Here is a 25,271-nt window from a genome sequence, read left to right as displayed (position 1 = left end):
TTTTTCTTTTTTGTGTTACATTTTTAAAAATTATTTTTGTGAGGTTTCCCAGTTTATGAAGCACAGAGCATAGACACAGTAACTGAAGCAGCGGTCTACCAGGGACCAGGGGTGTAGCCAGCAAGGGAATTATGGAGCAAAAAGTGAATGCAGGAGTGGGGAGGGAGCACTGGACCTAATTTTGACAATATATATACAACTCTTTATGGAACTGTATGATATGTGAATTTTATATCAAGAAAACTACAGAAGAAAAAAAAGAAAGGAAAATTAACCAGTGGTTACCATGGGGGAAGGAAGAGGTGTTTTTGCTTAGGGGGCATTGAATTTATGTTAGGTGGTGGAGTAATTTGGGAAAGGTTATCAATATTGTTTGCCCAACACAAAGAGTACAATCAATGGCACTGAATTATATGTAGAGGTTGTAGAAATTGAGAATATTTTGTTATGTATATTTTTGACACAATTATAAAACAATAATTATGCTAGTAACATTTCAAGGAAGAAAAAAATGTTCTAAATTGGATTGTGCTGACTTCTGGCAAGTTGGTGACTGAGTAACACACATCAGAGGGACTCTGCAGAAATAAGCACAGAAGAGTCGCTGAGAGGGAAATTCCACACTGCCAGGTCACAGGAGGAAAATCAGAAAGATAAGTAAGCACAGATCCACTAGGTTTTAAGGAGTTGTGGGCTTTTAGATTACCACTGTGGAGGCCGGCTAAGGCTTAACCTTAGCCCTGCCACAGACTTGGCAAAACCTGGGCTCTTTCTGCCAGCCCACAGGCTTTATTTCAACACAGCCACAGCTTGCCACTGCCTCAGGGCAGAGTTTAAACCCCATCAGGGCTACATTCAGGTAATCGGGGCTCAGCTATATTGTTACTTTTGTTTCTCTCTCTTCCTCCCACAATTTCAGAGGACTTTTTAAAAAGTATTATTCTCTCTTTCCTCTCACACTCTACTCCCAGCCTCCAGGCCTCTCCCATTTGATTAGGGCAATTACTGCTGCGCTCCACCCAACTTGGGGAGTAACACACAGCTGGGGAAATCTCACCCACCGGCCGCTGCAGGGGAACTCACATCTACATTCCAAGGCACTCTAAGCAGCTGGGGGAAATCCCAACCACCTTCCGCTCTCTGTGGTTTAACACATGGCTGCGGAAATCCAGCCCATCTCCCACTGCAGGAGAACTCACACCTACCATCGAAGGCCCTCTAAGCAGCCAGGGGAAGTCCCACCCACCCTTTGGGGTGCTCCACTTGGCTGTGGGAACCTCTGCCCACCTTCCACAGTGCTTCACGTGGTGGAGGGAGCACCTGCCCATTGTCCACAGTTCCACATGGCTGAAAGAACCTCCTCCCATCTGCTGTATTGCCTCACATAGCCAAAGGCAGCTCTGACGATGCTCTCAAGCAATCCACACTGCTGCAGAAACCTCTGTCCAACCTATGTGGGAATCTAGTCAACTGTTACATTTCTGCCCACCATCCGTGGTACTCTATGAAAACCAGGCACACCCAACTGCCCTCCAAAGCACTCCAGTTGCAGCAGGCACCCCCAAACGCCCTCTGAGGCACCTCAACCCACTGTGAGCCACAGCACCATGATTTCCTGTGAAATCACCCAGTTCGGTGCCATCCTCGCAAGTCCACAACCACTCAACCAGCATCCCCTGAGAGAACCATCCAAACTTGCCCTCCAAATAACAGAATACTGGTTGGCTAGGGAAAGAGTGAAACCCCAGGAGAATAAAGCTGTAGCCCAAGCCCCAAATGCAATGAACTGAAGGTAGTTTGAAGAAACTTTCCTATCAGTCTCCTAAAGAGAGAGCCCAGTATGCTCCTCTAAAACAACACAACACAAACAGCAATCATCCCCAAAGACCTCAACTAAAAAAAACAGGAGAAACAAAGGCAATGTCTGAAAAAGTCCTGAACCTAAACACGTGCATAGAAGAAGCAGACATTGATCTGCCACAGAAAGAAATTTTGGGAACATTGCTTGTCATCATACAGGCTATGAGGGAAAAGGAAGAAATGATAGAGGAGATAAAGGCCATGAACCAAAGGGAAATACAAGACCGAACGGACGACATAACAAAATCCAGTAGCAAATTAACAGACTTTGCAAACAGACATGAGGAGGCAGAGAATCGCACCAGTGACCTAGAAGCTAACCAGGCAGACTTCATCAAATGGGAAAGGCAGTAAAATAAGATAATCAGAGAAGCTGAAGAAAACCTGAGATCCATGTCTGATGCTATGAATAGGAAAAACATTAAAATAATCAGACTACTTGAACAAGACAACAAAGAAGTCAAAGGCAAAAAATAAAAAGGGAATTCTTAGAGGAAAATTTCCCCAGCTTAACTAATGAAAACTAGGCAACCATTCAGGAGGCCAAAAGAACTGAATCCCAAGAAGTCACCAAGGCATGTAATAGCTAAACTATTCAAGTTTGAGAAAAAGGAAAACATCATGAGAGTTGCTAGATAAAAACTAGCAATAACTTATAAAGGCACCCAAATAAGAATATGTCAGCCCTGTCAGGGGGCACTATGAAGAGACAGTAGAGTAATATATTCCAAAATTGAAGGAAAATAATGCAAACTCAAGAATACGCTATCCAGCCAAATTATCTATCAAGATAGATGGAGAAGTAAGAGTCTTCCCAGACAAGGAAAAACTCAAAGAATACGTTAGAAGAAGCCCAGCCCTACAGAAGATCCTTGCCGACCCAGTATGGGCAGAAGAACGGCATTCACTGAGCACAAAAAAAGAGACCACTACAAAGAATAACACCACCCATAGGGCAACAAAGAGAAAACCCCCAAGATAGCATTGGCTCATGGTTGCAATGAAGGCAAGAATGAAACAGGCACACACACACACACACACACACACACATACACACAACCAACACTGATTTAAAAAAAGGAGGTAGGCAAACAGTCAACACAAATAGGTACAATATACATCACAGAATCCACAGATGGATTTAATAACCCTGAATATCAATGGTCTGAACTCAGGCATCAAAAGCCAAGGCTTAGCCGACTGGCTTAGAAAACAACCCATCAATCTCCTGCCAACAGACGAAAATAGGCTGAGAAACAAAGGCTGGAGAAAAATTTAAAAGAAGCAGGAGTTACAATCCTAATCTTGGACAAAATTGATCTGAAGGTGCAAACCATAAAAAGAGATTTAGGATGGGCACTATATATTGCTCAAGGAAAAAGTAGACCAAGAACCTGTGAGCATAATAAATATATAAGTACCCAATGAGAGGCTCCCAAAATTCATCAAACACTCCAAAAGATAAAAAATAAAGGCTAAAAAAATATAGTAGATGACCTTAATACAGAGAAAGAAAGATCACAGAGGGAAAAGCTTAGCAAGGAGGCTACAAATCTCAACATTACAATAAGACAATTTAACATTACAATAAAACAATTTGACCTGATATTTTCAGAGCTCTCAATCCAAATGCAAAAAAGATTCACGTTCTTTTCATGTCCACATGGCACATACTCAAAAATAGACCACAACCTGGACACAAGTCGAATCTGTGCAAATACAAACACATAGAGACAATACACACTTCTCTCTGTAATCACTATGCCATAAGGCTGGAAATCAATAAAAGGACAATTAAGAAAACAAGAGCAAACAATTGAAGGATAACTCTCTATTGCAAAAGGAGTGGGTACTGGCCCAGTTGAGAGATGAAATTAGAAATTTTCTAGAAACCAACAAGAATGAGAATACAATGTACCAAATCCTTTGCAACACAGCAAAGGCAGTTATCAGAGGAAGTTTGATAAAAATGCATGCACACATGAAAAAGGAAGAAAGGCTTATGATTGATTCGCTGACACAAAATGTACAGCAATTAGAACAGAGTCAAGAAGACAATCCTACTAATAGCAAAAGAAAAAGAATAAAAATCGGGGCTGAGATTCATGAGAGGGAAAACAAGAAAACTATGGGAAAAATTCATGCAGCTAAAAGTTGGTTCCTTGAAAGTATTAACAGAAGTGACATACTGCTTCAAACCTAACCTAAAAAGGAAGGAACAAATTTCAATAGCAAGGATGAGGGATAAAACAGGGAATATAACAAGAGACCCTAATGAAATTGAAAGGATAATTGCACAGTACTATGAGGGCCTGTACTCCAATGAATTCAACAACTTGGAAGACATGGACAAATACTAGGAAAAACAATCCCTCCCTAGACTATCCCAGATGGATGTCAAGGATCTCAACAGACTCATATCAATAGCAATATCAAGGCAATCAAGGGATTGCCAACAAAAAAAAAAAATCCCCTTGACCAGATGACTTCACAGGAGAATTCTACCAAGTATTCGGGGAAGAACTGACACCAATCCTTCACAAACTCTTCCAGAACATAGAAAAGGACAGCAAATTCCCAAACTCTTTTTATGAAGCTAGTATAACTCTGATACCTAAACTGGGCAAGGATCCCACAAGAATTGAGAAGCACAGACCAATATCCCTAATGAACATCGATGCAAAAATCCTTAACAAAATATTGGTCAACAGAATACAAACGTATATAAAACAAATAATTCACTGTGACCCCAAGGATGCAGGGATAGTTCAACATAAGAAAGTATCATTCGCCACATTGACATGAAAAGTTATAAGAACCACATGATAATATCGATAGATACGGAAAAAGTATTCGACAACATCCAACACCAATTCCTGTTGAAGACAATCAAGAAGATAGGAATGGAAGGAAAACTCAAGATGATACAAGCTATATATAAAATGATGCACACAATCCCACTGAAAAAGGGTAACAGAGAAGGATGCCCCTTGTCCCCACTCTTATTTAACATCGTATTGGAGGTTTTAGCTAACAGCATTGTGCAAGAAAAGACATCAAAGGTATTTGCCTGGGGATTTTATATATGGAAAATCCCAAAATCTCCACAAGGGGAGTACTGGAAGCAATAGAGGAGTTTGGCAGAGTGGCAGGATACAAGATCAACAAACAGAAGTCCATCGGACTGCTGTACACATTGGATAAGACCACAGAAGAGGAGATAAAAAATATGATATGCTTCATGATAGCCAAGCACAAATTGAAATATCTAGAGCTATACCTGACTAAAAGAACAAAAGATCTATATTTGGAAGGGCTTGCTTTACCTGACTTTAGCACTTATTATACAGCCACAGTGGGAAAAAACCACATAACATTGGTATAATGACAGATACTCAGACCAATGGAAAAGAACTGAAAACCCAGAAATAAATTCATCAGCATACAGAAAACTGATCTTTGATAAGGGCCACCAAAATATCAAATGGGAAGCAGATACCCGCTTCAACAAGTGATGCTGGAAAAAAATGGATATCTACCTGCAGGAAAATGAAGCAGGACCCTTATCTCACGCCATGCACAAGAGTAAATTCAAAGTGTATCACAAACCTTGAGATAAAATCCCAAACTATTAAGGCCATCAATGAGGGAATTGGGACCAACCTGAGAACTTTGGCACAGGGAATATATAGGTTATCAGAAATAGGGAATGACACAAATACAATTGAGTCACAAATTGTCAAGTGGGATGTACTGAAGATAAAACACCTGTGTACATCGAAAGAATTCACCAGGAGAGTAATAAGAGAGTCCATGGACCGGGGAAACCATCTTTAGCAATGCCGCATCATGTAACGGCCTTACTAATAAAATCTACAGTATTCTGCTAGCTTCCAAAAAGAAAAAAACTAATTGCCTCCTGAGGAGGTGAGCAAAGGACCTGAACAGGAGTTTCACAGGGTCAGAAATCCGAATGGCTAATAAACATATGAGGAAATGTTCCCGATCTTTAGCCATAAGAGAAATGCAAATTAAAACAACAATGAGGTACCACCTAACCCCCTCAAAGATAGCCCAATTCAAAAACTCAGAAAACAGCAAGTGCTGGAGGGTTGTGGGGAGACAGGAACTCTCATCCACTGCTGGTGGACCCGTAAGTATGTACAGCTACTATGGAAATAGATCTGGCGATATCTAAAACAGATGGAAATTGAGCAACCATATGACACAGCAATCCCCTACTGGGCATACACCCAGAAGAGGCAAGAAACAAACCACGGCCAGACATCTGTGCTCCAATGTTCATTGCAGCACAGTTCACAATTGCAAGGAGATGGAAACAACCCAAATTTCCATCAACAGATGAATGGATTAAAAAACTATGGTACATACATACAATGGAGTACTATGCATTGCTAAAAAGCAGTGATGAACGTATGAAGCACATTGCTGCAATGGAAGAACTGGAGGAAATCATGCTAAGAGAAGTAAGCAAAGCACAAAGGGACAAGTACAACATGAGTACGCTGAAGTAAGCTTTAAAAAAAATGCAAACAGGCATAGGGAAAGAGCTACTGTATACAAACATTCCTGGGGTGAGGACCAGGTAGTATGGCAAGGGCTGGACCAAATCCTGGGATACATAGGTAGCCAACTAAAAAGGAATGGGGAAATGGGGGAAAAAATAAAAAGAAATGAGTAGCGGGGGCACAGGGCACTAACCCACCCAAGGGGAGGATATTGCTTATATCTCCACTGGGAAAGAGGGACCAGACTTCAACCCAAGATGTGAATGCAGCATGCTGGCATCGAGTAGGGAACCAGTGGAGAGGTCTGAGGGGCCGGCCCCAATCCCAACTATGTGAACACCTGCCCCTCCCACCAGAAGAATTTATTTCAGAGGACAGAATTGAATCTGCAGCTCATGGAGAGGGACATGTCTGATGGGAGCACACAGGAGCAATGAAGGGGGAGAAAGAGAGAGTGGAGCACAACCCGGCCCATCAAGCTTTGAGGACAATATGGCCGCTCAGAGCAGCCAATCCACAGAGAAGACCATATGGCCGGCCCCACTATGAGACATGACATCCCTCACTGTCCCATAGCCCTACAGGGGACAACACTGGAGTCACAGTGTGGGAATTCCACCCGATCTGATCCCCCCACACTGAGGCAAAACACTAAGGGCGTGCAACAGAACAGCAAGGGGAACAGAGCAATGAAGTCCCCAGGGAAGACCAAAAATAGACTTTGGGGCCAGGACTTGGCACCCCATCAGACTCAACCGGAAAACACTCCTAAAGACCAACAAACAGTCCTTGAACTAACTACAAGCTTTTGTTTCTTGTAGTTGCGTTTTGTTTTGTTTTGTTATTGTCTGGGTGGTGTTGTTTTAGTTTTTTTGTGGTTGTTGTTGCTTGGTTTTGCTGTCTTGTTTTTGTGCATGTCATTATCTCTGCAGGTCTGTCTAAATAAGATCGGCTGGATGAACAACCTGTGGGAGAAAACAATGGGACTGACCGTTCCAGGGGGACATGGGAGATGGGGAGGTGGGGGGAAAGGAAGTGGTATTAACAAACCCAGGTACAAGGGAACAACAAATGATCCAAATCAGTGGTGAGGAGGGTGCCTGGAAGGGTGTGACCAAGGGTAATGTAACTGAGAGGAATTACTGAAACCCAAATGAAGGCTGAACATGATAGCGGGACAAGAGGAAGGTAAAAGGAAATAGAGGAAAGAGCTAGGAGGCAAAGGGCATATAGAGAGGTCTAAATAAAAGCATGTACATATGTAAATATATTTATATATGAGGATGTGGAAATAGATCTATGAGCATATATGTATAGGTTCAGTATTAAGGTAGCAGATGGACATTGGGCCTCCACTCAAGTACTCCCTCTATGCAAGAATACTTTGTTCTATTAAACTGGCATTCCATGATGCTCACCTTCCGGACACAATCGCTGATGACAAAGTGTGTGCATAAACAAATGTGGTGAAAGCTGATGGTGCCTGGCTATCAAAAGATATAGCATCTCGGGTCTTAAAGTGTTGAAGGTAAACAAGCGGCCATCTAGCTCAGAAGCAAAAAGGCCCACATGGAAGAAGCACACCAGCCGGTGCCATCACGAGGTGTCGAAGGGATTAGGTATCAGGCATCATCAGAACAAAAAAAATCATATCATTGTGAATGAGGGGAGTGTGGAGTGGAGACCTAAAGCCCATCTGTAGGCAATTCGACATCCCCTTAGAAAGGACCTCCAGGGAGGAGATGAGTCAGTCATGGTGCAGTGGAGCAACGATGAAGCATACAACTTTCCTCTAGTTCTTTAATGCTTCCTCCCCCGGCACTATCATGATCCCAATTCTACCTTACAAATTTGGCTAGACTGGGGGATGTACGCTGGTACAGATAGGAACTGGAAACACAGGGAATCCAGGGCAGATGATCCCTTCAGGACCAGTGGTGTGAGTGGTGATACTGGGAGGGTATAGGGAGGGTGGGTTGGAAGAGGGAACCGATAACAAGGATCTACATCCTCCTCCCTGGGGGATGGGAAACAGAAAAGTGGGTGAAGGGAGACATCAGACAGTGTAAGATATAACAAAATAATAATTTATAAATTATCAAGCGTTCATGTGGGAGGGGAGAGCAGGGAGGGAGGAGAAAAATGAGGAGCTGATGCCAGGGGCTTATGTGGAGAGCAAATGTTTTGAGAATGATGAGGGCAATGAATGTACAAATGTGCTTTATACAATTGATGTATGTATGGATTGTGATAAGAGTTGTATATGCCTCTAATACAATGATTAAAAAACAGAGAGAAATGCAAATTAAAACAATAATGAGGTACCGCCTAACACCCTCAGAGATAGCCCAATTCAAGAAATCAGGAAGTGCAACATGTTTTGGAGGGGCTGTGGTGAGGTAGGAACTCTTGTCCACTGCTGGTGGACCTGTAGGTATGTACAGTCACTATGGAAATATATTTGGCAATAACTAAAACAGATGGAAATTGAATTGAAATATGACCCAGCAATCCCCCTCCTGGGCATATATCCAGAAGAGGCAAGAAACAAACCAAGGCCAATATCTGTGTTCCAATGTTCATCACGGCCCAGTTCACAATTGGCAAGGAGTAGGAAACAACCCAAATTTCCATCAGCGGATGAATGGATTAAAAAATGGTGGTACATACTTACAATGGAGTATTATGCATCCCTAAAAAGCAGTGATAAATGTATGGACCACATTGCCACATGGGAAGCTGGAGGAAATTATGCTAAGTGAAGTAAGACAAGCACAAAAGGACAAGTACAGCATGAGTCTGCTGAGGTAAGCTTAAAAATGCAAAAGGGGCATAGGGGAAAGGCTACTATATACATACTTTCCTGGGATGAGCTCCAGGTACTATGGCAGGGGCCAGACCCAACCCAGGGACACATATAACAGCCAACTAAAAAGGAGGGGTAAAGCAAAAACAACAAAAAAAATATGGGTAACAGGGGAACAGGGCACTAACCCACCAAAGCAGACAGTGTTGTTTATATCTCCACAGGAGAAGAGGGGTACCAGACTTCAACACAGCGCGCCAATACGTGAATTCAACATACTCGCAAGAAGCAGGGAACTAATAGAGAGGTCTCCAGGGCAGACCCCAATCCCAACTATGTGGATACCCCTTCTCCCTTCCAAGAAGAATGCACTACAGAGGACAGCACTAAAGCTACAGCTCAGGAAGAGGTGTGTGTCTGATCAGAGCACACAAGAGCAAACGAAGAAGGAAGGAGAGAGATGATCTTCCTGCTCAGAGCACCCAACGCACAGAGAGGACCAGAGTGCCAGCCCCACCAAGATACAAGATGTCCCTCACTGACCCTTATCACTATGAAGGACAACACTGGAGGCACAGTGCTGGAACTGTGCCCAATCTGACCCCACCACACTGGGGTGAAACACTAAAGGTGTGCAACAGAGCAGCAAGGGGAGCAACCAGAAAACACGCCTAAAGGTCAAGAAACAAACCTGGAACTATTTATAGGCTTTTCTTTTCTTTTCTTTGTCATTTTTCGTTGTTATTGTTGTTTGGTTGTTTTTTTAATTTTCTCTTGTTTTGCTTTGCTCTACCTTGTTTTTGTGCTTATTATTGTCTCTGCATACCTATCTACATAAGATAGGCCAGATGTACAATCTGGAGGATAAAACAGTGGTCACCGATGGAAGTGGGTGTTAATAAACCCAGGGGCAAGGGAACAACAAGTGATCTAAAATTGATGGCAAGGAAGGCATAGGATGCCTGGTAGGGCTTCAGCAAGGGCAATGTAACTGAGAGGAATTACTGAAACCAGAATGAAGGCCAAACATAATAGTGGGACAAGAGGAAAGTACAAGGAAATAGAGAAGAACTTTATATTTATATAAAGTGATGGTAAAATAGATCTATGTACATATATTCATATTTTAAGTATCAAGGTAGCAGACGGACATTGAACCTCTACTCAAGTACTCCCTCAACATAAGAACACTTTGTTCTATTAACATGGCATTCGTGATTCTCAGCTTCCCGACACAATAACTGAAGAGAAAATGGGTGCATAGCAAATGTGGTGAAGAAAGCTGATGGTGCCCGGCTATCAAAAGATATGGCCTCTGGGGTCTTAAAGGCTTGAAGACAACAAGTATCCATCTAACTGAGAAGCAACAAAGTCCACATGGAAGAAGCACACCAGCCTGTGTGATTCTAAGGTGTCAATGGATCAGGTATCAAGCATCAAAGACCCAGAACAAAAAATCATATCAATGTGAATGAGGGGGAGTGCAGAGTGGAAACTCAAAGCCCATCTGTAGACGATTGGACATCCCCTTACAGAAGGGTCACAAGGAAGAGACAAGCCAGTCAGGGTGCAGTATAGCACCGATGAAACATACAACTTTCTTCTAATTCTTTAATGCTTCCTCCCCCCAACTTTCATGATCCCAATTCTACCTTACAAATCTGGCTAGACAAGAGTACGTACACTGGTACAGATAAGAGCTGGAAACACAGGGAATGCAGAACAGATGAACCCCTCGGGACCAATAATGAAAGTAGTGATATCAGGAGGGAAAAGGGAAGGTGGGGGAATAAAAGGGGAACTGATCACAATGATCTACATATAACCCCCTCACTAGGGGATGAATACCAGAAAAGTGGGTGAAGGGAAATATTGGACAGTGTAAAACATGGAATAATAATTTATAAATTAGCAAGGGCTTGTTAGGAAATGAGTGTGAGGGAGGGAGGGGAAAATAACATACCAAGGACTCAAGTAGAAAGAAAATGTTTTGAGAATGATGATAGCAACAAATGTACAAATGTGTTTGACACAATAGAAGTATGTATGGATTGTGATGAGTTGTATGAGCCCCTAATAAAATTATTTATAACAAAATTAAAATAAGACTGAAAATCTGAAAATTCATGGTGTTTAAAGAAGTTAGATATATTATAATTATTGAACTGTCAGTAGGCAGATCATCATTGACTTACTACATCAATGCCCTACATGCTCTATTAAGATAGATAGATATTTCTGGCAAACCTGTGACTTACATTCTTAGCTAATATTATTGGAAATTTTCCCTGACAACCAACTCCCATTGTTTGTGTAGTGTTCAGCCATGAATGGATCGATTCTGTACATATTCTGTGAATAATTCAGGTATTACGATACGGAGTTAACCTACATTGGCCCTATATCCCTCTCTCAACATTACTTTAAAAAACTAGTACCAGGGGCTAAACAGTGACAATATTAACACAAGATCTCTATGCCCCAAGGAGATGATCTATAAGACTCTCTACCATAAATTAGCAAGGAGGTCTCTAAAGGGAGTCAAAGACAAATTTTAAAAAAATAATAACATAGATCCAGGAATGATTTTTGGGCTCACACTAAAACCTAACTCCAATTTAAGAGCAATTAGTTCTTTACATCATGGCTTTGCTCGATACTCATCCCTAGGAAGAGAACACGGAAGACATGGGTGCTATAGCAAAGTGGTGAAGAAATTACATTGTGCCCAGTTGTCAGATAAAATAGCATCTGGGGTCTTAAAGGCTGTTTCCAAGCAAGAAGCCATCAAAGCAATATGTCAACCAAGTTCACATGGAAAAAGCACACCAACATCAGTGACTGAAGGATTGCAAATCACATAATCTGAAGGAAATAGTACGCTTTGAGTGACTGTGGGAGCCAAGATACATTTGTGAGATCTGCATAGGAAATAAACCTCCGGCGATTTCCTCTAGCCATAACAGAGGGATGGGAAGAAACCGGTTACACTGGAGAGATTACTATAGAAGAACAAAATGATACATTGTCAGTTGATCCCCCTGCTAATGAACTTTGGGCCTGATCTGGTTTTCAATATTTTCTGTATTTTTGTTTGTTTGTTCATATTGGGGTTTATCTCAGATGTATTTTGTCATTGGGGATGACCCTTTTGCATTTTTGTTATATGTTTTTCTGTTTAGAAACTCAGGATTGATGAACCTATAGAAACAGCAAGTAGAATAAGGGGTTCTGTGTGGTACGGTGGTGTTGGGGGGTAAGTAAAAAGGAGGTGATGTCAAGTTCAAGAAGGGAGAGAATATTTTGAAACAGACTGTGGTAATCATTGTATAATACTGCTTGATGTGATTGATCTATAGAATGATATTATATCTGTATTAGCTCCCAATAAAATGGTTTTGGGCAAGAAAAAAAAAAGATGAAGCAGAGACATATATAAACCAAAGAAAGATGAGTTGATTTGGGGTTCACAGTTCTAGTCCCAATCTAAGAACAATTAGTTCATATAACATGACTCTGCTTATGCTCACCCTCATGAAGAGATCACTGAAAATATGGTACTATAGCAAAGTGTGGTGAAGAGATTAGATGGCAACCAATTAACAGAAGGAAGAGAGTGTGGGACTCTTAAAGGCTTGTCTTCAAATGAGCAGCTAAGTGAGGCATCAATTAAGTCCACATGGAAGAAGCACACCAGTTTGTGTGATCAAAGGATTGTAAATAACAAAATCCAAACCTAATGGAGGGCATGGTATCATAATTTAAACTGCAAACACCTGGTTTACAGACGGCTATGGATGAGAGTGGAAGCCCAAAATCCATTTGCAGGGTCCCCACATGGATTAAGCCTCTGGTGAACCCCATCTGATGTGAATCTCCTTGAGGGATATGAGTAGCCTTATTATCAGAGAGATGTAGTTAGGTTAATGATTCTTTAGGTGCATGGCAGGAGATACTGAGGGGAAATAAGGAGCTAATAAACTGAGTACAAGTATGAAGAAAATGTTCTAAAACTGATTGTGGTGATGATTATACAACACTTGATGATTGAACTATTGAATTGTATGATATATGAATTATCTGCTAATAAAACTGTTAAGAATAAAAATAAAAACCTTATGCACATCAAAAGTCTGCATCAAACTAGTAACCCAAAAGTATGTGGCTTGGGGGGAAAAAGTTTTTAACAATGTCACAATGGACAGGGGACTAATTACTAAAATCTATAGAGTTCTACAACACTCTAATAATAATAAGAAGAAGAAAGTCATTCAATTGAAAGGTGGGCAAAGGATGACATTTGAATGGCTAGCAAACACATGTTAAAACACAGTTACTAGCGACCCAGGAAATAAAATGACAGTGAAATACTGCCATATGCCTACAAAGATAAGAAAATAAAAAATAAAAAAGCCTGAGAACAGAAAAACTGGAGAGGATGAGGAGAGATTAGAACTCCTATACACTGCTGATGGGTTTGTAAATACAGTATGTACAACCATTGTGAAAAGGAGTATGGTGATATCTCAAACAACTGACAATAGAATTATCATACAGACCAATAATACCTTTGCTGGGCATATTTCTTAAAGCAATGAAACAGAATACAAACAGATATATGTCTCCCATATTCTTATAGCACAGTTCAAAATAGCAATAGCAAGCATCTGGAAATGGCCCAGATGCCCATCTGTAGAAGAATGAATAAAGAAACTCTGGTACATACACAAAGGGAATACTATGAACCCTGTAAAACATCAGTGGAACAGTGAAACATCTCATAGCATGAATGAACTTGGGACTCATTATGTTGAGTGAAGTTAGTCAATCACAAAAGAGCAAATATTATATGAGTACACTCCTATAAGGATAAACACCAAGATAAAGGCTGGCTTCTGCTCTCTGGTCACGTCATCTTCTAATCTGATTCCCAAGCCACAAGGCTGAGCGCCCACCTAGTGCCCATGAACAATGTACTTTTTATATGTGCATCACCAGAGATTAAACCACTTCAGTTGGAGTCAGTTTCTCAAGATGGTGAGGAAGAAAGAGGAGAGCATTCAGTTACTACCATACAACATTGTGCTTAGGTCACCCCAAATCAACATGCACTTCTATGAGAGTGAAAAGCGAACCGTACTGGAAATTCAAGTCAAGATAGAGGTGGAGGGGCCATGTATGTCTCAGAGAAGGAGGTTGAATTTCTGTTGGTGGGTAAATTGGGTGAAGTAGCCTTCCATCAGGGAAAAACATTTAATGATACTTATATAGATTCCAAGGAGAGACTATGCCCAGTACTACATTCTTAATTGGATGTTTTTAATCTAGTTTCTATGCCGCCATTGGTGACTGTGTCCTGTTGAAATGTGTAACACCCTTTATGGGCCATACCAGAAGGATTTGATGTGGAAACCCCACTAAGTGAACTGAGCTAAACCTCAAACTCATAGCAGATTTCAGGAACCAACATACTCCCTTGGACTTAAACCTGGAACACCCTAGTGTGAGAAGAAGCAGATACCTGCTATCTCAAGGTTATGGAATTGGTGATTATAGAACTTGGGTCTGACTCTGTTGCTTTGAAGATGCCCAATGAATAGTGGCCCAACCAAAACTCACTGCCATCGAGTGATGTCAATTCATAGAACCCACGGGGCGGGGCAGAACTGCTCCTGTGAGTTTCTGAGACTGTAACTCTTTACAGCCCCATCTTTCTCCTTCAGAGAGACTGGTGGTTTGGAATTGCTGGCTTGTGGCTCACAGGCCACATATAACAACCATACCATCAGGGCTACCATACAATTAGTTTTTAAAGGTCCTGCTTGCTGTCTCATGACATTTATTAGTCTGATAAGCATAGTTCTGCCTTTATGAGTGAGAGTTATTGAAAGTTTTTCATTACCATCACCACCTGTTGTTCATGTAAATAGTATCTAGTCACTTAAGAGGTTAATCTGTACAAATCAACATTCCGCGTGTTGTGGTCAGAAACAGGCTTACACTGGTATAACTTCCTTTTCTCAGCAGTATTTCAAATTCTATACTATTGGATATGACACTATCGATAGAATTACTTTATGACTCAGGGAGATTATTGATAATGTTCTCTATCATAAAATGATAATGATGTACGTATTTAAAGTGAACCAGACACACTAATAAACTGTAGGTACATGAATGAATTTTTAGCTCATATTTAGTTCTAGTCCCAATGTAAGAACAATTACCTACTATGACATGGCCCTACTCAACACTTGCCCTTTTCAAGAAAGCATTGAAGATAAGGGTGCTATAGTAAAGTGTGGTGAAGAAATCAGATGGTGCCTGGCTATAGGAAAGAATACCATCTGGGGTCTTAAAAACCTGTCTTCAAAAAAGAGCAGCCATCTAAGTGAAGCATCAACTAAGCCCACGTGGAAGAAGCACACCAACCTGGATGATCCAAGGATTGTAAATAATAAAATCCAAATCCAAAGAAAGGAATGGTATCAGAGCTTACAATGTGAACACCAGTTTTCAGAAAGTTATAGATGACAGTGGAATGTCCCCACATGGATTATACCTCAGGTAAATTCCCTCTGACCACAGTCCAGGAATGTGAGTAGCCTTGCTATCAGACAGAGGACAATGTAAAGTCATTTATGGCAGATTTAGTAAGGCTAAAAGGTAGGACCTTATTATTTGATCTCCCCTTTGACCCGTGTTAAAGTTGTTTCAGTTAATATTTTCTGCTTTATTTTCTATTGCCATTTTTATGTTTTGTCTAATCGATGTTGGAGATTTTTTGTTGTTTGCTTTTGCTTTTTGTTTGTGTTTTATTATTTCTGTATATGAAATCCTGGAGAGGTATATTGCTATAGACAGTAACTAGATTAATAGTTGCCTAGGGACATGGCAGAGGAGGATGTAGGGGATGGGCAACTAACAACAATGAGTACAAGAAGGGCTGTTCTGGAATTGAGTTGTAGTGATGATTGCATAGCTCTTCTAATTGCAATCGAATGATTGAATTGAATGATATGTATAGTATATGCAAAAATAGAACTATTCAAAAAATAGGCGACCTCTTACTCTCTGATTTTACATGTAACCACAAGAGTCAAAACAGGTTGGAGCTGCTACAACTACAGATATATAGACCAATCAGTAACTCAGAAATAAAATCAAACACGTACAAACACCTGATATATATATGACTGAAATACACTAAATTGGGAAGAAATAGTGTTTTCAACAAACGGGGCTGGAAAAATTGTATGTCCATTTTCAAAAAAAGAAGAAACAGGATCTATAATTCCTACAGTATACAAAAAATGAACTCAAGTTGGATTGAAGACCTAAGTAGAAGCCCTGGAACTATGAAAGTCATCAATGAGAAAATGGGAATGAACTTAATGGCTCTAACACAAGGCATAAACACACCACCAAACATTAACCTATCAATCATCAAAATACTTTCTCTAACCAGCTTACCTGTAATGCTAACCACTCAGGCTTGATATTTCATTCATTTACATTATTATTATTTACTCACTATTAAGCACACAGTCCTGTAGTTATTAAGTGTTCAACTGCTAATGGAAAGGTTTCTTTTCAAACCTATCCTGTGCGCTGCAGGAGAAAATGGAACAATCCACTTGTGTAAACTGCATGGCCTCTGACACTCCGTGGTACAGTTTCACCCTAGAGTCTGGTGCAGTCGTGGGTTAGTTAGGCTTTAGGTTGCTAGCCACAAAATCGACAGTCCAAAACTACCAGTTATTCCGTAGGTGAAAGATGAAGTTTTTCTACCTGTAAAGAGTGAGGCTTGGAAACTCACAGGAGCAGATCCACTCTGTCTCATAGGGTTGCTATGAGTTAGAATCAATGACAGTTTTTTGAGTTTTGAAGTTCCTTATCTGCAAGAACAGACTTGAGGGCATTGGGTTCAATTTTTTAGTTTTTAGTTTTATGATGAGACCCTGAGATGGTAGGGACAATGCTTAGAATTTCTTTCTTTCTTTCTTTCTTTTTTTGCAATAGTACTTATATGAGCTTTACACTTGGTAGGTAGACAGTAAATGATGATTTCTTCTGGCAATTATTAAGGGATCTTAGCTGAGTAGATGAATTTTAATGTTAGGGTCTAACTCAAATTATAAACTCAGATAATTGTACATGAATTCCTACAAATAAGCACATAATATGCTTAATTGTTATATACTAAATAACTTATTTTTGTTAAAAGACTAATCATTTTTCTCCTTAACATCAGCTATCATTTCAGTGGTTAATGAGGAAAATACTGAAGCTTTCATAATTTTTCATCACTTTGTCCTGACTTCATTTGCTTTAGAACAAAAAGTAGTAGAAAAAGTTACCTTTAAACGAATATTTCCTATATTTTCATTGATAGCGTACAGCTATTTTTTTCTCCAAATAGTTGTATATTTAAAATAATTTTCATAGGTAACTATCATATACAATAATATTAATGATATTTGCCAAACTGTTTACAAAAGTGGTTTTTTACTATGATTTATTTCAGCTAGCATGGTTATCATAAGCTTAATGTCTTATTAGTAAAATAAGAAAAATTATATTCATTGATCCTAAAATTCTTAGTTTCAAAATATATTACTTTTCTTACACAAACACCAGTGTTTTAAGCCCTAAGTTCTGATCATGTTCTGTAAAAACTCATGATGTCACATTTCTGAAAATTGCTTTTATGAAATTTAATCCATACCTATTAATATTACATTCTTTTTCTATCTATCAATGTTTACATATGGAGCCCAAGTAGTGCTGTGAGTTAAGTATTTGTGGAGCCCAGCACTCCGGCTGTCGCCATCGCGTCGTACCCACCCTGCCCGTGACCTCTCCTCTCCTAGTGCGCCCGGACCGGCCTGTTCGGGGCTCCTGCCGCGTCCTCCGCGTGGCTGCGAGAGTTCTGAAGTCAGAGATAAACAATGGCAGGCCGATCCTCGCTTTTTAAAGTCATTCTCCTTGGAGACGGCGGCGTTGGGAAAAGCTCACTCATGAACAGATATGTCACCAATAAGTTCGATATTCAGCTCTTCCACACCATAGGTGTGGAGTTTTTAAATAAAGATCTGGAGGTGGACGGCCATTTTGTCACCATGCAGATTTGGGACACGGCCGGGCAGGAGCGCTTCAGGAGCCTGAGGACGCCGTTCTACCGAGGTTCAGACTGCTGCCTACTCACTTTTAGCGTTGACGATTCGCAAAGTTTCCAGAATTTGAGCAACTGGAAGAAAGAGTTCCTCTATTACGCTGACGTGAAAGAGCCAGAAAGCTTTCCTTTTGTCGTTCTGGGTAACAAGATCGACATCTGCGAGCGGCAAGTGTCTGCCGAAGAAGCGCAAGCCTGGTGCAGGGACAACGGCGACCATCCTTACTTTGAAACCAGTGCAAAAGATGCCACCAATGTCGCCGCTGCCTTTGAGGAGGCTGTGCGAAGAGTCCTGGCCACGGAGGATGGGTCAGATCATTTGATTCAGACAGACATGGTCAACCTGCACCGGAAGCCCAAGCCCAGCGCCTCGTGCTGCTGAGCACAGTCCACACTGACCCACACCATCAGTCCGAATGTGGGTGGGTGCATTTTAGGGTTGGCAGCACCTCCTAATATCATTAAACACATGTATATACTGCTGCTTCAGTAGTGGGTGGCCGAAGGGACACAGCCACCCACAGAGGAATCGATTTATTGAATAACTGCCCCTGGCATTTATAAATTGTTAACGGTTGTCAATTAATGTTCCTTTAATTTAAGTGTATTACAGAGCTAATACTGAGATGACCAAGAATTTAATTGTAATTCAAAACAAAACCAAAACGACAACAAAATCCCCACCACTTGAATATTCTACAAGTTATCCTAGGATTATTTTTTTCCAGGAAAATGGAGAACTACTTTTTATACATGTATATTTTTATGTAATTAGTGTCCCATTCTTGGTTGTAAGGTGTTGGGAGGGGGGTGTTTCCTAAAGCAATAACATTAGGTATTAAAAGATTCAAATCGAAAAAAAAAAAAAAAAGTATTTGTTGGGCTGCTAGCTATAAGGTCAGCGGTTCAAACCCACCAGCTGCTCCTCAGAAGAAAGATGAGGTTGTCTGCTCCAGTGCTATGACCAGTCTTGGAAACCCTATATAGAGTCCTTAAATGGTGAAATCAGCATGAGGGCAGTAGATTCAGTTTATATGTGTGCACACATTTACATTGAAACCAAACAATTAAGTCAATTGACTGAATCAACCTAAGAATCTGACTTGTTGCTATTCCTTACTTACTGTACTGTTTTCTTAATTGCCAAAGAAACAAGAGAATCAATTGTTTTGGCCCATCATGAAAAACTGTACAAATAATTAAAAGTGATGATTTTTAAAAGGGTAGGATTAAAATAAAACTTCCCAAAGATTCTAGAAACTGAATAGTATAGGTAATTATTTGATAGAGAAAATTATTCTATCTTTTGAAAGACTGAAGAGTACCTAATTAATGTGTAGATTGGATGGACTATCATCATATCTGTAATTATAAAACTTACTCATCAATCACCATTTATAATAGATGAGAAGACAGAAGTTAATGATGCAAGTCATGACCATTGCTGAACAGACTTAAATGGGGTGCAGCAGCTGATCGAATTGCCATATAACTTAGAGAATTTCAATAAATTTTTCTTCTGGTTTAAAAATAAAAGAGGGAATCACTTGAAAGCTATCACAATAGACATGTTTGCAAATGAATACTGGAAATGGAATTTTATTATAGGAAACCAGGAGTAAAATATTTTCTGCCTTTTTTTTTTCATTCAAAAAACAAATAAGCGTACAAACCAGATTTAAGAAGAGCAAATGAAAACAATGTGACTAAATCATGTAACTTTAAAAAGGAGCAAATAATAAATAGCCAGAAAATGTGCATGGAAAACTAATTTCATCCTTTGAATGAAACATTAGGCTAGAGTAACAATGAAAACAAGTCCTAATGAATAATACCTCAGTAGAATTGTCTTACATGAGTTCACATCTGCTGAACCCAGAAAGCCTATCAAGGATACTAGTTAATAGTAAGTACCTTTTACACTACACACACACACACACACACACACACACATACATATAACTACACACACACACACACATACATATTTCTCCCAATGGTTTAAAATCAGGAAAGGTGTGCATCAGAGTTGTATCCATTCAACATGATTGTTCAATCTGTGTGCTGAGCAAATCATCAGAGAAACTGGGTTATATGAAGAAGAATGTGGCATCAGGATTGGAGTAGGGCTTATTAACAACCTATAATATGCAGATGGCACACCTTTTATTGCTGAAAGTGAGAAGGAATTGAAGCCCTTGCTGAGGAAGATCAAGAATGATAGCCTTCTGTGTGGATTATAACTTAATGTAAAGAAGACCAAAATCCTCACAACTGGACTAATAGATGGAGAAACAGTTGAAGTTGTCAAGGGTTTTGTTTTGCTTGTATCTACAATCAATGCTCATGGAAGTAGCAATCAAGAGATCAAACAATGAATTGCATTAGGTAAATCTGAAGCACAAGACTTCGTAAGAGTATTGAACAGCCAAGATGTTACTTTGAGGACTAATGTACACTTGACCCAAGCTGTTGTATTCTCTAGTGTCTCATATGCATGCTGAAGTTGGACATTGAATAAGGAAGACCATGGAATAGATGCATCTGAATTGAGGTGCAGAAGGAGGTTGAAAGTACTATGGACGGTTATAAAGACAAACAAATCTGTGTTGGAAGAAGGAAGGCCAAAGCGCTCCTTCAAGGTAAGGAGGCATCATTTGGACATGTTGTCAGGAGAGACCAATCCCTGGAGATGGACATCGTGTTTGGTAAAGGGGAGGGCCAGGGAAGGAAGGAAAGTCTCTTGACAAGAAGAACTGACACAGCAGCTGCATCATTGGGCTCTGGCAGAGGAACAAGTGCAAGGTGACAATCTCAGGGGTTCCTCTAGTCTTTACAAGCCTGATAAGTTTAGTCTTCTTTTAGGAATTTGAGGGGCTTTCTACATCCACCTCAACCCCACCCCACCCCGCTCCCATTCTCTCTAGGATTGTCTGCTGTGTTCTTTGTTTGAATAGTTGGTAGTGGTTGTGAGGACCACCTACTTCTTCTGGCCTCAATGTAGGTTGTAATTCATGTAAACAATTCATCCTGTAGAATAATTTCTTTCTTGAGTCTTTGGTTTTCATTATTTTGCTCCCAATGTTTAGAGACCAGTAGTTGTATTTTAGTTTGTAAGCTTCTAACATCCCAGATGCTATTCATCAAACTAGGATGTAAAACATTATCTTTATGAGCTATATTGTGCAAACAGGTGGAGTTGACCCTGATACTATGTTCCTAAACCCTCAAATCCAGCAGCCTAAATGATTGATTATGTCTAGGAATCATTCATTAAAGTGCCCCCTATATGCTTTATTTTAGATATGAATATATCTGAAACACACAGACATGTATATACATTGGCCTTCAGAAACACCTCTGCATGAGCACTAAAATATTCATATGTACTTATCTATGCATTTATAAGCATACATATCTACCTATGTAACCAGCACATATATTTTGATGGTTATTACATTGTTATAAAATTGTATGTATGTTGTGACTTTTACTAAAATTGTCCCTTGATTATACTTGATACTAGATTGGGCATATTAGATGTAGAATCAAATAAGCAGTTGGTGACTCAGGTCATGTGCTATAGACTAATGGAATTTTAGACCCTATGTTTTCAAGGTGCACGGCATCCTTCATTGGCCACACTGGAAGGACTCAATGTAGAAACCTGTGGCAGTTACATAATCTGCTAACTTGTGAAGGGGTGGAGTCTAGCCTGTCAATCAAGTCACAGCCAATGAGACCTCTGTATGGGCATGGCCTTCTCCTGAGGATTCTGGGAATTCTTATCTTCCTCCCCGGCGGTGGGACACACACTTTTGCCCTGCAAGACATTCCTGTTAACAAGCCATGTAGAGCTATGCTGATGGCAACCTGAACCTTGGAGCTGGAGGAGCCAGGTAGAGACCCACGCCAGCACTAAGATGCTTCCACTGCCACTGGATCCACAAGACTCTCCACCCACTAGCCGATGATCTTCCTGCACTCACCATAATTGCATGTGTTGCGTGAATCTGAAGAGGACTGGTGTCAGACATATGGGCTAAGATCAGACTTATGGACTTTATTTGGACTGGACTTGGATGTTTTCTTAATACACAATTATCCTTTTGTATAAAGCTCTTCCTTATACACATGAGTGTCTATGACTTTGTTTCTCTAGCCCACCCAGACTAACACAAACCCCCACTAAGTGAACTTGACTCTACCTCAAGCTGACCTGTCGCTCTTGGAATAAAGGCAGAAATCACATGGTGTGAGAAGCAGAAGACAGCTCTACCAAGGGTACAGAACTAACGGTAGTCAGGCTACCATGGACTTACCACTTCAATGCCCTCCTTGTTTTATTAAGAAATATATTAATCTTGTAGGCCTGGTTCTGCCACTCTCAAGTAATATTATTACATTTTTTGCCTTATCATCAACCCCCATTTCTTGTGTAAACAGTATCCAGTGATTTAGGATTAATCTGTACAAGCCAGTAATTCATTATTGTGGTTTATCACCAGCCTACACTGTATAATCTCCTTTTCTTAATTGTGTTTTAAATTCTTTACTGTAGGATAAATTAATGACACTATCAACAGAATGACTTTTTCTCCAGTGAAATGATTGATAATGTTTTCTAACATAAAATGACAATGATAACTCTGAGGTGAACCAGAGGCATATATAGACCATAAGTATATAAATGGTGAGTTAGTTAGTTTATTGTGCCAACCTGGCTGATAAGCACATGTGGGGTTAATTGAAGGGCAGAAGGATAAACGTCTCGGTGAGCCTCGCCTTTCTAGTTCTTAGGTCTCTTGCTTTCTGAGGTTGGACCAGGGTATGGCTGCCTTGGCCAGTTCCCTGCTTTAGTTGGTGGGGCTCACTTCCTGCAAGACATCCCTGAGGAGAAGCCACATGGACCTGCCCTGAAGCAACCCTGAGTGTTGGAGCACCTGTGTGGAGACCCTTGCCAGCGCTGAGATGCTTACACATTCACTGACTCAGCTTTCCTCCTGCAATCAGCATCATTGCATCCATTTTGTGAGATGGAGGAGGACTTTGTGGATTGGTGTTGGACAAAGGGGTTAATGGGTTAATGTTGGACTTGTGAGCTTGGGCAGCACTGGGTTGGGATGTTTTCTTGATGCGCACTTAACCTTTATATAAAACTCTCTCTTATACATGAATTTCTGTGGATTTGTTTCTCTAAAGTACCAAGACTACTACAAATGGATTTGGATCTTCCACTTAATTCTAACTCCAATTTAAAAACAATAAGTTCTTATGATATGGCCCTCATGATACATGCCCTCATGAAGAGATTGCTTCAGATATAGATGATGCCTACCTATCATAAAGAATAGCATCTGGGGCCTTAAAAGCTTGTCTTCAAACAAGCAGTCATGTAAGTGAGGCATCAACTAAGTCCATGTGGAAGAAGCATGCCACCATGTGTGACCCAAGGATTCTAAATGATATAATCCAAATACAAAGGAGGGAACAGGAGCAGAGCATAAATTGAGAGCATCTGGTTGGCAGAAGGCTGTGGATGACAAGGGAAGGCCAGCATCCATTTGCAGTATCTACACAGAGATTAAACTTCCAATGCTTTCTCTCTGACTAGTCCAGTGATGTCGTTTGATCTCCCTTTTAATCCATTTTAAAGCTGTTTTAATTTTTTTTTCAGTTTTCTCTTCAACTGAGGGTTTTTTTTCCCATGTTTTATTTTGTTAGTGTTACTAACCTTTTTGACTCTTTGTTTTGTGTTTTATGTGTGTGTTTTGGTATATGAAATCCAGGATGGTAACTCTATAGAGATAGTAACTGGATTCATGGTTGATTGGGGGTACGGCGGCGGAGATCATTGGGAAGTGGGGAGCTAAAACAAGGAGTACAAGAAAGAAGAAAATGCTCTAAAATTGATTGAGGTAATGATTATACAATACTTTATATAACTGAAATATTGAGGTGTATGATATTTGGATTATGTACCAATAAAATTGTTTATAAAAAATAAAATAAAAACTAGATGGAACAGACAGAAAAAATAAAAATTAAAAAGATGGTTAGCAAAACAAAAAACAAAAAAAATAAAACGTCCCTTTTGGTTGTGTGCTTCTTACTTCCATGATTTACCTTGGTCAAGTTGTGCTGACTTACCCATCAAGAAAAATAATGAAATCTACTATCTAGAAAATGACTTGCTATCTTTCTTCTTCACCTCCTAGGTAACCCCCAAATAACGTTGCTTTCCATTAATTTATGTCTTTTTATAACAGTGAGGTCATGCAACATTTCTTCTGTGATTCTTTCCCTCAGCTTAATGTCTTCCAAATGCCTCCGTGTTGTAGTATATTTTCAGAACTCATTATCCTTTATGATCTTATAGTATTCTACTTAGCATTTGTTCCACAGTTTGCTTATTCATTATCTATTGATTAAATGCTTCCATATTTTTGCTATTGTGAATGATATTGCAATGGATATAGATGTGCGTATGTCTGTCTCCATAGTTTTGGTTTTGGAGAATATATACTTCTCATTGCTATTGAGTTGATTCTGACTGGTAGTGATCTTCTGGGGCAGAGTAGAACGACCCCTGTGGGGTTCTGGGACTGTAAATATTGAATTAAAAGTCTCATCTTTCTTCCACAGAACAGTTGGCAATTTTGAACTGCTGACCTTATACTTAATAGCCCAGGGCATAATCTACTATCCTACCAAGGCTTCTGGAGTACATACCTCAGAGTGAGATTGCTGGATCACTGGTATTTCTTTTTTTGCTCTTCAATACTTTATTATTTTTTTAATCATTTTATTAGGGGCTCATACAACTCTTATCACAATTCATACATACATCAATTGTGTAAAGCACATTTATACATTCATTGCCCTCATCATTCTCAAAACA

General features: G+C 40.0%; 1 protein-coding gene across 1 annotated transcript; it reads left to right on the top strand.

The window, feature by feature from the left end:
- The first annotated feature begins 18,053 nt into the window (after nt 1-18,053).
- On the top strand, nt 18,054-19,222 carry RAB9A (RAB9A, member RAS oncogene family). The gene has a single exon (XM_004703828.3). The coding sequence runs from the start codon at nt 18,147-18,149 to the stop codon at nt 18,750-18,752; it is 606 nt and encodes a 201-aa protein (XP_004703885.1). The 5' UTR covers nt 18,054-18,146; the 3' UTR covers nt 18,753-19,222.
- The last annotated feature ends 6,049 nt before the right edge of the window (nt 19,223-25,271 follow it).

Source organism: Echinops telfairi, unplaced genomic scaffold (genome assembly GCF_000313985.2).
Source record: "Echinops telfairi isolate 266 unplaced genomic scaffold, ASM31398v2 ScPeMD7_4;HRSCAF=17, whole genome shotgun sequence".
Lineage (NCBI taxonomy): Eukaryota > Metazoa > Chordata > Mammalia > Afrosoricida > Tenrecidae > Echinops > Echinops telfairi.
This window is presented reverse-complemented; position numbering and strand designations above follow the sequence as displayed.

Bases quoted from the DNA above. Each gene is read 5' to 3' on its own strand.
- RAB9A (XM_004703828.3), top strand. From the start codon at position 18,147: ATGGCAGGCCGATCCTCGCTTTTTAAAGTCATTCTCCTTGGAGACGGC.